This window comes from Calypte anna, chromosome 6 (genome assembly GCF_003957555.1).
Source record: "Calypte anna isolate BGI_N300 chromosome 6, bCalAnn1_v1.p, whole genome shotgun sequence".
Lineage (NCBI taxonomy): Eukaryota > Metazoa > Chordata > Aves > Apodiformes > Trochilidae > Calypte > Calypte anna.
The window spans coordinates 7263586-7279981 of record NC_044252.1 but is presented as its reverse complement, the minus strand read 5'-3'; the positions used below and the strand labels follow the sequence as shown (position 1 = coordinate 7279981).

General features: G+C 36.8%; 1 protein-coding gene across 1 annotated transcript; it reads left to right on the top strand.

The window, feature by feature from the left end:
* Positions 1 to 1571: 1571 nt before the first annotated feature.
* SHLD2 (shieldin complex subunit 2) lies at positions 1572 to 12843 on the top strand. The gene is given in 18 exon segments (XM_030453318.1): positions 1572 to 2028; positions 2031 to 2601; positions 2603 to 2636; positions 2638 to 2799; positions 2801 to 2995; positions 2997 to 3042; positions 3045 to 3077; positions 4081 to 4167; positions 4170 to 4190; positions 5017 to 5211; positions 5818 to 5952; positions 8060 to 8266; positions 9135 to 9278; positions 9281 to 9354; positions 9356 to 9369; positions 11649 to 11764; positions 12437 to 12483; positions 12486 to 12843. Coding segments are annotated over 18 exon segments (2664 nt in total). The 3' UTR covers positions 12612 to 12843.
* Positions 12844 to 16396: the final 3553 nt, after the last annotated feature.

The following is a 16396-nucleotide window of genomic DNA, read 5'->3' as shown; positions in this document are numbered from 1 at the left end:
TTAGCTTATACTTCCAAAGTTCATTTGAAGTAGTGGTGATGTTTTTGTTTGTTGTCGGGAGTCTGTTACTGAAGCTGTTTTTACATCAAGCAGCGTTTTATCTGTGAAACTTGGTTTTAACACTTATCTAGGGACTCATCTCACTGTGACTTTGTCTTTACCTTCTTGCCATCATTTTATTGTTGAAGTGTAAGTTCTGCCTTTTGGTTATTTGTATATTGACGTTTATAATTATAAAACTTAAGTTTTTCACTAGTATGGGAATTGTTCTTTAAAAGTCCCTCTGCAGTTGTACATTTAAATTTAGGCTTGTAAGTTTGGATACTTCAGTCTTAAGTATTAAAACATTTTGCAGTGAGCATAAAACTGAGTGATATTACTTATTGTATTTTGTAGCTGCTTTGTGTTGTGACACAACACAGCTAATTTTAGTGGTTGTATATTGCTTTTCCAGTTACACCTGTAAGATACCAGAGATGGGTGTTTGGGGATGCTTAAATCCGTGTTACTGTGAGCTTGAGGAATATGCAGATTTATCGACCCCTAGTGGATAGTTGGGAAAACGTCTCTTAATAAGCTTTAAATGAAGATGTTCAATATTTTTCAATGCAGTATTTGTTCCAATGCTTTTTCTCTTCTGTTTGCAGATGGATTACATCCTCTCTGGTGTTCTGTTTCTTGCCTCTGCAAATTGCCTGCTGCAGCAACTTCTATTAACAGCATTCCCAAAACACGTAGCTAGGGGTCTGCATTTTAATAAACACTTGTAGTTGTAGTGAGTCTTTTAAAATTACAGCATAAATTTAAAAAAAGAGGTCTTTTGAGCTATGTTATGTGAACTGAATTTTAATAACCTGGTAACTTGGGTAGGAAGATGCTATCTAAATGAATTAAAGCTAATTCTAAATCATCTGCTTAAGTTTAGCTGATGTCTTAGTGGTTATTAAATAATTATAATTTACCTGAAACTTTCCATTTCATAAAATAACAATACAATATTTTCATGCTAAAACAGAATAGAAAATACTACATTTCTAGCAAACTTTTAAACTAATTTTAATTAGCTCAGATTTGTTTAGATGAAATTGTAATTTTCTGGGAGGTGAAGCTGTCTCCCAACCATGCTGTGAAAGTTTCTTACAAACGTTTATTGCACATGAATTAAGATGAAGTACTAAATAGCGAAGTCACATTTGCCTGTTTAATTACCAAAAAGAAAGAAGTCTGCTCAAGAATTAAACTGAATTTTAACCTCACTAAATATGCAGCTTCTAGATGTGCCCAAGTATCAGAATTTGAAATCAAGCCCTTCTGTAAGTAATTTTTTTTTTCTACGCATATTTGACATGATAAACTTCCATTTTTTAATATAAGTTTGTACATTTTATTTCATAGGCTTTAGGTAGTAAAGTGGTGTTTTTAAATATTAAATTATGTAATAGTATTTGAATTTTAGGTATTCTTAAATTAAGAAAAGGCCAAATATAATTTTTGGCTTTTACTAATATATAGTGTTGTGATTACTGCATAAGCCATACCTTTTAATGTCAAACTTACACAACAAAAAAAAAATGTTAAAAAGACCTAAAATTCATATTTTTCTGGGAGCACCCAGTATCCCAAGCCCACTGGGGGTGTTGGAGCAAATTAGTTCAGCACCTTCAGCTGAAAAATGGAGAGAACTCTGCTATTTATGTGATACACATTGTGGTTTTCCCAAAAAAGTCAAAGCTGCTGACCATGTAGGGCTTCAGGCAGAGAGCAGGGGAGTCACAGCAGTTCCTGTAAATGCTGACAGCTCTCAGCAGTCTGAACAGGAGAGAGTGATGGCAGCAAAAGAATATTTGACATCATTTGTATCTGTGCCAGCAACCTGTAGCAGCTCACCTAAGAAACCCGAATGTTTAATTCCTGCTGATTGTCAGATATCTAAAGACAGATGCAGACATGCAAACCAGGCTGCAGATCAACACCTTCCACACAACTTGACAGAGTCAGCTAAACAAGAGAAACCATCACATGGCTGTGGTTTGGCCTTGCTGAAAGAAGAGCAGATCATTCGGAAGTTAGCAACTCTGATATGTCTGATTTGGTTGCCAGTACTAAGCAGATTAACATACATCTAAGTTCTGTGGGACAAGGTATTCAATCAGATTGTGGAAGTGAGCATCACGAACATCTAAATCAATATCTGGATATGGTTTTCCCCCAAAATCAAGACTCAAAACCCAAAGGAAAACCAAGTGATTGTTCAGACTTTGCAGTGTCAACAGCTACTGAATTTCTCAGTATAATGACTTCAAGTCAGATGGCTGTTGTTGCACAGAATCAGAATGAGATGCAGAAAAGAACCATAAAACTGACAAAAGCAGGCAAAAAAACTGAAAAAAGGCAATATGAATCCTTGGAATTTGATTCCGATGTTGTAGCGTGTCTTAATGCGGCTGAAAATGTGTATAAGGAAGAGTATACAAGTTCCCTTGAACTTTTTGATTCTGAGTATGATGGGGAAAATGTTTCCTTTGAAATTACAAAGCAAGAAGAAAAGGCTCAGGAAAATACAAAGAAGCCTCAAGAACTTCATGTTCATGCTGAGCAATTGTAAATGAATTCATATTGAGCCATTGAGCTCAGGAAATATTGTGCTCTCAAGTAGACAGCTCTCATAAGAGTTCTTCTAAAAGAGCCTGTAAGGATGAGATTCCTTTTATATTTTTCACTCAGGCATTTAAAGGACAGCTGAAATCAAAGAAAGCTAAACTGAATTCTTCTCCAGCTGGCCCCTGGGTGAGAGTTGAATCAAGAAAAGATGACACAGTTCAAGAAACTTCAAAAGAAGCTATCGCTCCTTAAGAATTGCTGCTGCAAAAATCAAAAGTACAACGTTTTGGTCACAGTATTACATCCTTGTCATATCAAAGAAATACAGGTGAAGACTAGACCTACCTCTGCACGTAAAGTTCCTGTAGCAACAATTTGTAGTTATGACCAGTCCAGAAGTTGAGAGAAAGGTGGTCCCTGTGGCGTGTGCTGCGTTTTGGTCTCCACTGTTTTCCCTGGGGATATTGTACTTCTCACAGTGAGAACCTTTTATTAGCCTTATAAAATGTTGTCTTAAAACTGCTCAGCCATAGTAGCACAAATTACTGGTTGCATGCTGTTCTACTTTAAATGGGCATTTTAAACTGTATTTCTTGCATTGCTTCAGCATCACATTGAATTCTCAGTCATCTTGGCAATGGAACATCAGCTGTCCCATAGATGCTTGCTCATCTCTGAGATGCTGACAGTGCAGCAGTGCCATAGGTAGTCAGGTGAATTCTGTAACCTTCGTGTTGTAAGAAAGTTGTTTCTGAAAGGTACAAGTACTTTTATAAACCAGATGTCCTAGTTATTTTATTTATAGACTTTAATTCTCTGCTGTTGAACCAGCAGATGGGCAGAGAATTGTGATGATAAATCCTTTGTAGTCTGTAATACCTAATGTGAGGAAGACACTCTCTTTAAGAGACTCTCAAGAGAATGAGGTACTATAAAAATTACATTGCACCTAATTTAGGCTGGAGTTCACCACAGCTGGCCCTTTAGGTTTTACAATATGCAAAAAATTCACAATATCAATTGTTTGAGTACTTCTATAGTCTGTGTGCCTATTTCTTAATGTTAAGAGTTCTTTAAGTAGCTATAGGTAGGTGCAAATGTGATTCTGAATAAGTTGGACTTTTCTGCTTGGACATTCTACCACAATATACACAAAAAGTGTTTCTGGGTAAGTTGAGTAAATTACTGCTCATACTGAAATGTTGCACAGTAATAATTTAACCTATAGAGTCACCCACTTCACTTACAGAGTACTTGCTATGAGGCTATTGTATATTTATATGAATTGAAGAATGTATCAAAGCACTGAGGAAGTGTAAGTTACTGTAAATGATGTTGGTAGATTTTAAAAAACCACTTTTTGTGATCTCTTTCAAACTGTCTTTCATACCTGTATGTGTGATGGTTCTGTAGTTAAAAAATATGATTCACTTCAGTATATTTGATACATGAGTTGGTAAGGTGGCTTTTATTTTCTTGCAGATGTAATAATGTATGAGAATCTTTGGTGTGGAGAAATCATGCTGCAATCTACATTTACCAGTCAGTTATTGAATCTGGGGAACTGCTCGCTCTCAATCCAAAAGAATGTAAGATTATGGAGCATAAGTTTTTCCACAATAATCACAGTAAAATAGCTCTTTAAAGTACTCTGTTTTTTAGCAATGTCTCACACATGATAAAATGGAAATGTTAGCAGCTTGAGAGGAGCAAAACATGATGGGCAAGTATGGCAGGATTACCTGTGGATATGATGACATGGGGTAGGCACGTGGAGTTTGTGGTAAATTTGGGTGATTCCCATTCAGAACTCTGAAAAAGAGAATTCTTTGAGCTTAGTTTAAGAAAGAACAGTTGCCCAGAAGTGAACTATAAGATGTGTGGGGTTTTGGTTGGTTTTTGTTTCTGTTTTTTGCAAAAACTGTAGAGGCTTAAAGAGTCAGTAGATCCACTCAGGGAAAGTAATTTATTGCAGGTGACTAAACACAAAACTTGAGCCATTGAGGACTGGAGAATAAAGGGGCAGTACAGTAGAAGTATCCCAGTGAAATTGCATTGTTCTTACTATCTTCCTGGTGTCCATTATTGTCAGCTTCTTAAGTCAGATTTTGAGGTACATGATCAGGAATTACTGGTTTTCTTACCAAGCTATGATACAAGGTCTCTTCCATATTTTCTGTGTAATTTCATTTATTGTACTTAGTTTAACTTTGGGATGTTATCAAGAGGAGGCAGGTGAAGTGGAATTTGATTTTGGATTAAGTGTTACACATCTTAAGAATTTCTTGCCTTACAATTATTGCAATACAGTTTGGGTTTTATCAGTGTAAATATGTACCAACCAATAAATTTACTAATTTCAAGGTTGAAAGAAAAAAAAAGGGTGTCCCTTTTAACTGTGTTTTTTCATACAAGTTTATCCTGTAGTGGATGGCAATGTCCTTCATGACTTACTGGCATACGTGTCATCAGAATTTCCACACTTTGGAGATATTCCACAAAGACAAGTTCAGAGATTGGATGACGTTCAGTATATGCAGCTAGATCAGCTCCAGCCAAATATTTTGGTTCACTCAGTCTTGAAAATTGTGGACATAACCATATTAACAGGTAGGTTCCTGCACTGAACTGCAACTTCTGAAACCAAACGTAGATAAAACTTAGTTATTTTTTACCCACATTGTCAGTATCATGTTTATTCATTATAAATGGAGAATGCAAGCAATATGTTTGTTAAGAGTGCTATAATGATCTTAATTGCTTCAATTTATAAATGCTGTTACTGATCCTCTTATTGTGCTTGTATTGTGACTATAGTCTTTATGTGAAAACTTCCCTAGAAGTATTTCTTTCAGTGTATTCCACAGAAGTTACAGGAACTTTACATTCCAGTTGTGACAGTCTGTTGCTGTGATGTTGAGTACAATTTTCATTGATACCAGTCAGGATGACTAAGAACTGCACAGTACTCAGATACCTGCTGGTTTAAAGGGACAGTGTCCAGTTGCTGAGTAATTAGAAGGATAAAGGTAAATTGATACACTCTCTGCAGTCCTTCAGACTAGATTCAAAAAAATCAGATTGCTTTTATGAAGAAATTGTAGGTATATTCTTGTTTGCTTTTAATTGTGCCATAAAATACAATAGCAGCATGTGGGTTTTGTGTGTTTATATACTTCTCATTATAGAAGTCACATCTTTTCAAACTTCTTTCAGAATCTGTCTATAGCTACAGAGGTGGCAACCAAAGAAAAATTATTATAACAGTTGAACAGAACAGAGATCAACACTGTAAGATGGTCCTGTGGGGAGCAGGGGCTGCCTGGTACCCTCAGCTTCAAAGGAAAAAAGGTAAAATCCTTGTACCTATAGAGAGATGTGAAAGTATTTTTGTGATGCTTTTAGTAGCTTTAAAAAGCTCACCTGGTGTAATTTTTCCATGCAACCTTTAAATACACCTCTTGGAAGGACAACATACTTAATACCAGTTTTAGCATGTCTCCTTTCTTTAGAAGCAGTGCCAGCAGCAACAAAATTTGAATGCATTCACTTCAGAAGACTAAGAAAGCCTGAGTATTTAGCAAGTTCAACCTAGACCCAAGAAGCACTGGTGCCTAGTTACTTAACTGTATAAAAACCTTGAATGTTAACCATATTACCATTTTTTCTGAGTCATCTTATCATTGTCTACTTTATCATGAATTGCTGTTTGTTTTTCTACTTCTGATTTTCATTCCATGCTTTCCACCTTCATCCAGAGTCAGGTTTTATATCCTATTGGTCTTGCTGTTGAGTCCAACTGTAACTAACTAAAAGCATTTTGTGGAGAATTATATAGCCTATGTGTTAAGAGTAACTGCTACTGAATATTGGTTTATTCCTGGCTTTTTTCTTTTAAAACAAGAGGAAATTGTTTTTTGTTTAATTGATAACCTAAAAGTTTGTATTTCTTCTGATAAGAAAGTAAACAGTGTTTACATGAAGTGCTGCATGTGTCTGCCTAAAAAGTCAGGTTTTTTATAGTGCAAACTAAAACTCAAACAACCTCATAGTGAATATTTACCTACTAAATATAAACACTGAATTCTGGCAGTTCCACTTCAATTTATGAGTAATCTCCACTCCTAGAAATCATTTAACTGCAAGACCTACCTCTTAAACTACTTAAAGAAAATGATCCAATTTAAGCATTAAAAAAATCTTTATATAATACCTCCATGGCTCTTATTTTTGTGCATATTTAATCATGAGCAAGTGTATACTGTTCATTAAATGTTTAGAAATCTTAAAAGAATTTAGTATGCTAGAATATTACACTTTTCAAAAGATAGAATTCTAGATTTCTTTGTATCTGCAAAAAGAAGATATTAAAGGTAATTTTTAACAGACAGTAGTATATCATTTTCTGATGCTTAAAGCAAAGAAGTGTAAGATGTTGATCTCTGTAGTATTTATATTTGATATAAAGTTTGTTTTTGTCTCTGGCAGGCAGTCCAGTTCTGTGCATCTAGCAGTCAGAATTTTAATGATTAAAGTGTTATCTGAAACTCAAGTAATTTCTCACCTGTTCAAATACTTAACCACAGACAAACCATGAGCATTTGATCCCAGTCAGATAGCCAAAAAGGTAAATTTACATGATACTAAAAGCACACACAGCAGCTAAATAGTGTGAGTAACAGGAGGAGCACCATGTTTTTCCTTGCTAAGAATCCTAGCACAACTTCTGTATGTGCTTATTGGTTATACTATCAGATCAAAAACCTCATAGTCTTGAGGAGGAAGATATGCAGACTTGTAATTTTTAAAATGTCTACTTACTTAAGATAATGTGCATGAGACTTTACAGTTCCAGAGTATCTAAAAGTTCTTGCCAGTAGAAGATAATTTTATTTTTCATTTCTTGCTAAAATTTATTCCAAGCTTTCTACCATATAGTCATCATCAGCTTTATGCTCAACTTGTTTGGATTACCACAAAACAAAGATTTATTTCATTGAAAACATTTCTGTAAACTTGATTACTTATAATTCACTTACATTTTGTGGTCACTTTTCTAATCAACATGGAAATTTTGAAAATCTATAATAGGATTCAGGTATCAACCAAATCTTGTACACAAGGGACCTCTAATAGGTCTCTTGCCTAATGCCTGTTTGTTCCCTCCTGTTTAGATTTTTTCCTTGGTGTTGCTGTAGTGATAGTGTTACTGCCTGAATCTTGCTTTGGGCTGGAGCACACTTGGGTCTTTGGGGAGCTGCCAGGACTTTTAGTCAGATACAAGGTGCATGAAAAATAGACTGATTTTCAGAAGTTCTCTTGAAGTATTTTACTGTAAAACACTGCATCTGACAGCAGATTTTAAAATAATTTCTATAAATGTTTATATATTTTTTTTATATAAATTAACCAAGGTAAAGAAAGTAAACACTTTGGTTTGCTTTTCTTTGTTCTGTAGATCACATATGGGACTTTAAATATCTTCTAGTCCAGCAGAGTTCTGTCTCAGGTGACTTTGAACTACACACAACTCCATGGTCATCCTGTGAGTGCTTGTTTGATGATGACAAAAGGGCAGTTGAATTTAATGAGAAGTTTCAGAAAAGTAAAACATCCCTCATGCAGGTGACAAAGCTCTCAACACATTTGGAGGAAAAATGCTCAGGTAAAATTGTAGCTATGTAATGTCTGTTGTGCAGGGTGTAACTAAGCAAAATAGATGCACCTTTGACTGAGTAAAATGAGTTTTTTAATTCTGGGAATCTGAATTTATTTTGGAGGCTGCTGCTTAGTACCCAGCCAGACTGTGAACGCAGACTTCATTTAGTGAGCCCAGAGCTGAGGCAGGTGTGGGATGTGGTACCATACAAAGATAGCTTTGGAACAGAGGGAGAAATACTGTCCTTGGTTGCTGACACCAACCAGCCTAGTGATGATGTGATAAGTCACTGAAAGTTTACAAAGTAGTAGCTCTTCAAAACTGGAATTCTCTAAAGGAAGAGTAAAAAAGCAACTGCTCTTAAAAACTTTCCACAAAAGAATAATGAATACGTTTTACACAGTCATCCCTCCCAGATAAACCTAGAAGATTGCTGAAGTTGGTGTTAAACACTAAGAAGTATTGCATAAAGCAGATATTGCAGAATTTAACTAGTTCATGTAAAAATAAAGCAAAGGTGTTAAAGTTATGCTTTTCAGTGTCTCTGAATTACTGTAGAAAGAGAGCTATTGAAAATTATGTGCACAGTTCTAATACCTTGATGTCTTATTCAGGCTCTTTTATATTGGCATCAACACACAATAGTACCTGAAAGTACTTTTATACTTTTTTAAAAATAATAATAAGTTACTATAATGACATCTCACTGCATAAATAATCTCAAAATTATGAACATGTGCATCTAAAGGAAAGGAAAAAAACCCCAAAGATTCATTGACAATGATTTTTGGTTTTTGAATGAGCTGTAACCCACACTTCTCAGTGATAAGTAAAACTAAAATGTAGATTTCATTGGAAATTGTTGTTTTTGTAGGAGTGATTCAATTGAAAGCCCATATCTTGGAACTGAAGTTTACCATTTCTATGGGTCACTACAAGCAACTCGTATTCCGTGCTGACACCTCACTGGAGTATCTTTTGGCTTCTCTGCCTATGATTACTTACTCAGGTTGTGCTAAATTGGTTTGGAACTACAGACAGATGAGAACATGATCTACAAGCAGTGTATCAGATGTCTGCCATTCAACAAAGTAAAAAACATTCTACAGGTAAACAGAATAAGGTGCATTATTAGGAAAATAGATGACAATGTTCTCCATTCTAAGTTCCCCCCAGATATAAAATTTTTATATTTTAAGGTATGGTTAACAATTCCTGGTTTTCTAAGGGATTTTGAAATTGTTGTAATGTATTGCTGTTATCTATAGGTGACATTCTTGTTTAACATTTCAGTTTCTTTGAATCCATAATTACAGTAATGAAGTTTACCCAGTACTGTATCAGTAAGCTAAAGATGGAGTTAAAGTAAAGGAAAACTTTCTTAAGCATCTTGTTTCAGACTAAAGTTTGAAATTGTGTGAATGCACAACCCTGTTTTAAAAACTCACCAATTTATCCTTGCAGAAATAAACATTAAAAAGTCTTCTCAAATAAATATTCTCATAGAAAGCAGAGATGCTAAATTATCAGCAGATGGCACTGTGAAACAAAGTGTATGCATTCAGTTTAGAGAAAGTAAAACAGATCCAGCTGATGTAGGAATAACCTAGTTAACTCATTGCTTAGTAATTAAACTTGGGTTTTGAAGTGGACATAACCTGAGACATAATAGAATTCTAGAATATGTAAATTTCCTACCGAAATTATTTCTAAAGTTATTCTCAAATTATTCATTGTGAGTTTGCCAGCTTTAAGTTTTATATGCTACTTACTTTCCTGCAAAGGAGGATTAAGTTCCAAAAATTCTTTCTGAACTGAACAAGTTCCCCCTGTCTTTCATAGATTATGAGCTGCTGTGTTTCTGAAGGACCTCAGTTTACTCTTGCACAAGAGGTGTTAGGAAAAAATGAAAGATTTCCAATGTTTTGCATTCTCAGCATGCATCATTTCACGTTTTGTTATGGAACTGAAATGCACAACTTTTTCAAAGAAAAGTCTCACTTTTGCAGTCAAAAATTTGCTGTGATTAGTTTAGTAAGAATGCCCTGTGTTGTCAGATAACTTTGTAGGTTTACATCTTCCAGAAAAATCTGCTTCTTGTCAAAGAAAACCTTGGTAAATTAAATTAACTAATTAATGTCCTAGCATTATTTCATTACTCAAACAGCTTGAATAAGACAATGGGCTCCTGTTAGTCTTGTTCATAGAACTGTATGCAGTAGTAGAAAAATCACTTATTTCCTGTAGGTGGCCAATCATGTCCTCCTTATCTGGGTTGTATTTTAATCTCTTAGTATAAAGAGGCCAGTAAATTCTATATGCACCCTGCCTATCAATATAGTAGCTACCAGCATCTCCTGGGAATAAAATCTTTATATTGCTTTTCTATTTAGGGTGAGTAAATGTAATAGTACTAAACACTGCAGGCTTCTTGCAGCATAGGGTTTAGTCTGTAAATTTGATTTCTTCTTTAATTTGGGGAATGGTAACTTTCTAACCTAACAGTTTTTTTAAAAGCATGTATATTTAACATGGGAAAAGACACTAGGGTTGGGAAAATACTGTTACAGGATTTTTGGTGTTTAGAAGACTCACAGAGCCTTAAAAATATCTTCCAGTACTGTAGTTTAGTGAAGTCAACACCTATCATTTTTTTTCCTTTCCAAATGTAGAGCCCAGTTTTTGTTCTTCTGTGATTGTAATGAAGCTTACCTTTTCCTTCAGATTGAAGGACACAAGCTTAAGATAGATTAGATAGAAATCTTTAAGTGACTACACTTCTGTCATTTTTGCTGTCTTTGCAGTGAGCACATTTTATTCTCTTGGGAGCATATCCCATTGAGAAGTTCTGTGCTGAAGATGATTGTGCCTTATTTTATTACTTTATTTAACATATACTGTTTTGGTACTGTTCCAGTTTTGCCATAGCCAGGATTTCCATTATTGTCATATATCTTGATGTGTACTATTTTAGATTTTTCTGTGTTGTGGCCAGGATATGAGCATTGCCATGCTGATTTAAATCAGAGCAGTACAGACTTTCTAGTAAGTGTTAGGATTGTGGTAGTGCAGATGTTGCAGGTTAAATTGTAGTCAAAGAGTGTATGTTGGTAGAAGCTGCATCATCTATATGAATTATTAGGCCTGGTAAAATCACTCAGAAGACTGAAAACAAGCAGAAAACTCTCTGAGTAGTAAATCTAGAAAATAAATCTCTAGCTCATTCCAGCTCTACAGATTTGACAGAGATAAGTGCATAAGGATTTTTTAGTTTTTCTGGTTCTTAGTGTTATGTTGGAGGGTATAAAAAGTTGTATTAGATTCAGTTCAGAAACTTTGCTTCAATTAGATATTATAGCAGCTAACTTTCTTTTCTTATCTGATCTAGACCTGCCTTGATGACAGTAGAAGATGAAGGATATGAGATTTATGTTCATGTGGTGTCTGAGTTGATGGAAAAAATCTTCCTCAATATTCCAGCAGACTGGCTGAACAAAGTAGTAGGTACCTGTCTCATCAATTACTTGCAATAGAACCAGGTAGAGAAGTTCAGAGTAGAAGTCAAATTTAATTATTGGGCAATTTTAAACTATGATGAGATTGTTTTGCAAATATGATGATTGCTCATATTGTAGGAGCCCTGCAAAAAAAAAATCAACCAACCAACCAAACAAAAAAACCCAAAAAACCCAAAACAAAACAAAAAAACACCAAAACCAAAAACACCCACACACAACCTCCAAGAGAACATTTTAGTTGCTATCTGACAAAGTCCAGAGTTGAGTAGTGACAACAGGTGAGATCATAGTAACTTCTATTATACATAACTCATTATTTAGTAGCTAAATGCATTCCTTATATGCAAAACAATCTCTTAGCAGTTCTTAGAAATAGCTGGCATGTTTTAATGATGTAAATAATTCAGATGTATTTTCAGACAGGCTTCCCTTGATACATCCTGTTTGACCTCTTGTTGTTTTATATGTTTCACAGGTGTTAGTTTAATGAGTCTTAGCCCATTGTTTTTTAAAATGAATGAAAACCAAACGTGATAATCTGTTAAGAAGCTGAGGCTACATTTCCAGTGATTCAGTGTAGCTTTCATGGAGGTGAAACTTGATTTGTTAGCTGCTATGTGAAAATAAAGAGTAAATTGGATTGTTCTGTCTTTTGCAGTGCCCTCTTCAGATATAACCTACAGCACAATAGTGGCAGAATCTGTGTCATTTGCTGGCTAGCAGATACTGAAGCATCCTATTTGTTGCAAATTAGGAGCCATTTTGTGCTTGATGAAAACAGCTATCCTTTGCAAAAGGATTTCCATCTACTAAATTTTCATCCTGATCTTTGAATCAACGTTCTACAATAAGTGAGTAACAGAGACCAGAGGAGCACACAGATGGCAAACAAGAAAAATTTAACTCTTTCAGGAAGCAAATCACCTAAAAATAGAAGAAAATATTTTTGGTTTAACTATACAAAAAAAACCAAAACAAGATCAAAAACAAACCCAAAAGGACTAGTATGGAGTATCTACTCATTGTATATACTGCTACTGTAATATTGGTAAATTTCAATAAAGTCTATTTTTATACATATATTTTTAACTTAATAAACTCTTACTTGGTATCTGTTTTCCTAGTTTTCTAGTATTGAGAGACTGGCATTTTTCTCAGGTATGACCAATTAGAGGAGTTGGTCACAATTCAGTAATACTATTTCAGGTACACTATTTTTGTTTCTTGTCCCTATACACTGTCTTCAATTTGGTTATGTCTTTGGTTGCTTTGCTTCTTTTGATAGCAAGATTTCTGCCATTTACCCACAGTAATTTTGCTGACATCATTTTTCAGTTGTAAAACAGAACCATATTACTGAGTTAAATTTTTTGTATCTAGAAGCTGTTGCACCAATTTACATTAGGAGTTTTTTAAAACAGTTCACACTGATGAATTCTTTCATGGATCTTTTATTTAATTACTTATTGTTGCATTTCTAACATAAGCTGGCAAATCAACTTGGTCACCTTAAGCCAATTTAATTGGCTTAATATGAGTCTTTGAAATCTCTCAACTTAAGTAGATTTGGAAATTTTTCAAGTTTTAATGTATTCTGATAGTGATTTTATCAGTAGAATACTGAGTAAATTATGACTGCATCTGACTTTCTAAAATAACAGTCTCGTAACTATTAAAATAATACACAGGACAGCATTTTCTCTGATGTAAATATCTTTGTCTAAATTGTGCCTTGTACAGAGGCTGGTAGGGCTTTAGGGTATTAATTCTTTTTGCTGTCTGGCTAGATCCTTGCAGATCTCTACCTGCACTCTTCTTATTTAGGAAATAAATTTCTACCTACACTCTGTCAGCTATCCTCAGATTTCCAACACAGAACTGTTCTTAAAACTGAATTTGCTAATCTGTCAGATGTATTATAATACAAGTAATGGCCACTTAACACCTTCCATGTGCTGTTTCTTGGGAGTGGCTACCTAAGATTAAATAACCACGTTTCTTGGTGTACTGTGGAATGCTGCTGTGTCTCCTGTGAAACCCATTTGGGACTGTTGGGTTTTTATGAATTGAGCTGTACATAAGCCTTGTGTTATCTTGTGTATAAAGGGGAAGGGAGTAATGTTTCTGATCAGTCTGACAGCAAGAGAGAATACTAAGGATTATTGGATGAACTTTGAAGAAGTTAATTCTCAACTGAAGATTCACAAGTTCACTCATTTCTGTTTTTAACTACTTGGGTACTGATCAATCTCATGAGATTCCATTGATCTAACAGGTTTGTATAGCTTTGCTTCTCACAGCAGACTTAGCCATCTGGCTTAAGATCCATCCATCTTGTGATAAAATAATTCCCCAATATTTCTGTCTATCTCTGAAGCAGTCTCAGATGATTTTGTCAGGAGGTATAGAAGTGCTGATTTTATGCCACCAAGATCAATTCCTGCTGTGGCTGAGGTGTCTGAGACTACTGTAAGAAAGGCATCACATTTTCTATGATCCTGTATCTACCTGTGTATTTCTTGGATGGGAGGTTTCTGTGCTATGCATCTTAGTAAAATTTAAAAAAATTTTTAGAGGAAAAGAAGCACTATTAGGTACTAAGATGTAGAGAAACAAGATAAACCAGGTGCCTCGAGTTGCCAAAGAGTGGGTGTGAGTCCACCTGTGCCTGGTTAGGGCAGGCCCCCTATTACCAGGGGGCCAATAAAGGTGGGACATACACCCACAGAGGAAGCTCACTCTGGTGGGAGGCATGGAGAGGCCAGCAGCTCATCGAGCCTCAGGAGCAAGAAAGGCTCCTCCCGCTACACTAAGAGGTCTTGTAGTTGTTTTTCCTCCTTCATCTCTGTATAATGCAGTCTCGAGAACAAGCCTGGGTGAATTATCCTTGAGCACAGATCCTATGAGGAGAGGCTGAGGGAGCTGGGGCTGTTCAGCCTGGAGAAGAGGAGGCTCAGGGGAGACCTCATCACTCTCTACAACTCCCTGAAAGGAGGTTGGAGCCAGGGGGGGGTTGGTCTCTTTTCCCAGGCAACTCTCAGCAAGACAAGAGGGCAGGATCTCAAGTTGTGCCAGGGGAGGTTTGGTTGGATATTAGAAAGAATTTCTTTCTGGAGAGGATGATCAGGCATTGGAATGGGCTGCCCAGGGAAGTAGTGGATTCTCCGTCCCTGGAGATATTTAAAAAGAGACTGGATGTGGCACTCAGTTGCCATGGGCTGTTAACTGCAGCAGTAGTGGATCAAGGGGTTGGACCTGATGATCTCTGAGGTCCCTTCTGACCCAGCCAATTCTATGATTCTGTGTGACAATTCATAACACGATGAGCGCCCGGCAGGGACCCGGCCCAGGGGCAGAGGCGAAGAGGGGCGGGAGGAACCGAGCCCCCGGCCCGGCCGCACTTCCCGGGCATGAGTGGGTGAGTGAGTGGGTGGGGGGGTGCTCTGGTCCCGCAGCGCGGCCACGCTTCCTGGCTTGAGGAAGCCAGAGAAGGAGAGGATTTTGAGAAATTGAAATCCTTCTAGAGGCTGGTTTTGCTATTAAAAGGAGCAAGGTCAAGAGACCTGCACAAGAGATACAGTTTCTGGGGGTTAAGTGGCAAGATGGACGTCGCCACATCCCAATGGACGTGATTAACAAAAATAACAGCTATGGCCCCACCAACTACCAAGAAGGAAACTCGGTCCTTCTTAGGAACTGTTGGTTTCTGGGAGGATGCATATTCCTCTTTATAATCAGATTGTGAAACCTCTCTACGAGCTTACCCAGAAGAAGAAAGACTTTAAATGGGGCTCAGAACAACAAGCTGCTTTTGAGAGTATTAAACAGGAGATTGTGCAGGCAATGGCCCTTGGGCCAATTTGAACAGGGCCAGACATTAAAAATGTTCTTTACACCGGAGATGGAGGTGATGGTCCTACATGGAGCCTCTGGCAGAAAGCTCCAGGAGAGGCTCGAGGCCAACCTCTAGGATTTTGGGATTGAAACTACAAAGGCTCCGAAGCCAACTACACAGCCGCTGAAAAAGAGATATTGGCCGCATACGAAGGAGTCAGAGCTGCTTCAGAAGTGATTGGTACCGAGGCACAGCTCCTCGCAGGCGGCCGCTTCTCAAGGGCCCCAGCCAGGCCGGGCAGCTCCTCACTACCGGCCCCCGGCACCTCCCGGACCGCACACGGGAGAGGCTGAAACACGAGTTAAAGCAAAGACATCTCTGGGAGCCGTCAGGAAAAGGAAAGGGGCGCGTTCGAAAGAAGTTCCAGCATTTTCTGGGCTCCTTGAGCCGAGTCAGGACCGGGAGTGCAGGATGGGGGAGCGGACACCACAGAGAAATACTTAAAGAAGATCTAGCTGCAGAATCACAAGCTGCAGTGGATCCTCCTAGTGATAAGTAGTTCTAGCATAACTCAGTTGAGTTTCCCTCTGAAGTCTAAGCTTAGTGTAATTTATTAGTAATCTTAAAATTACAATGGGTCTCTTTCAACTAAAAGGTTTTTTTCTTTTTTTCTTTTTTTTTTTTTTAATCCTATTTGACAGCCCTAGAATTATCTTAAATGTCAGGATTTTAAGGGAAAGTTATTTTAGTTATTCTGCTTTACATCCACAGCTAGTAGTTGTG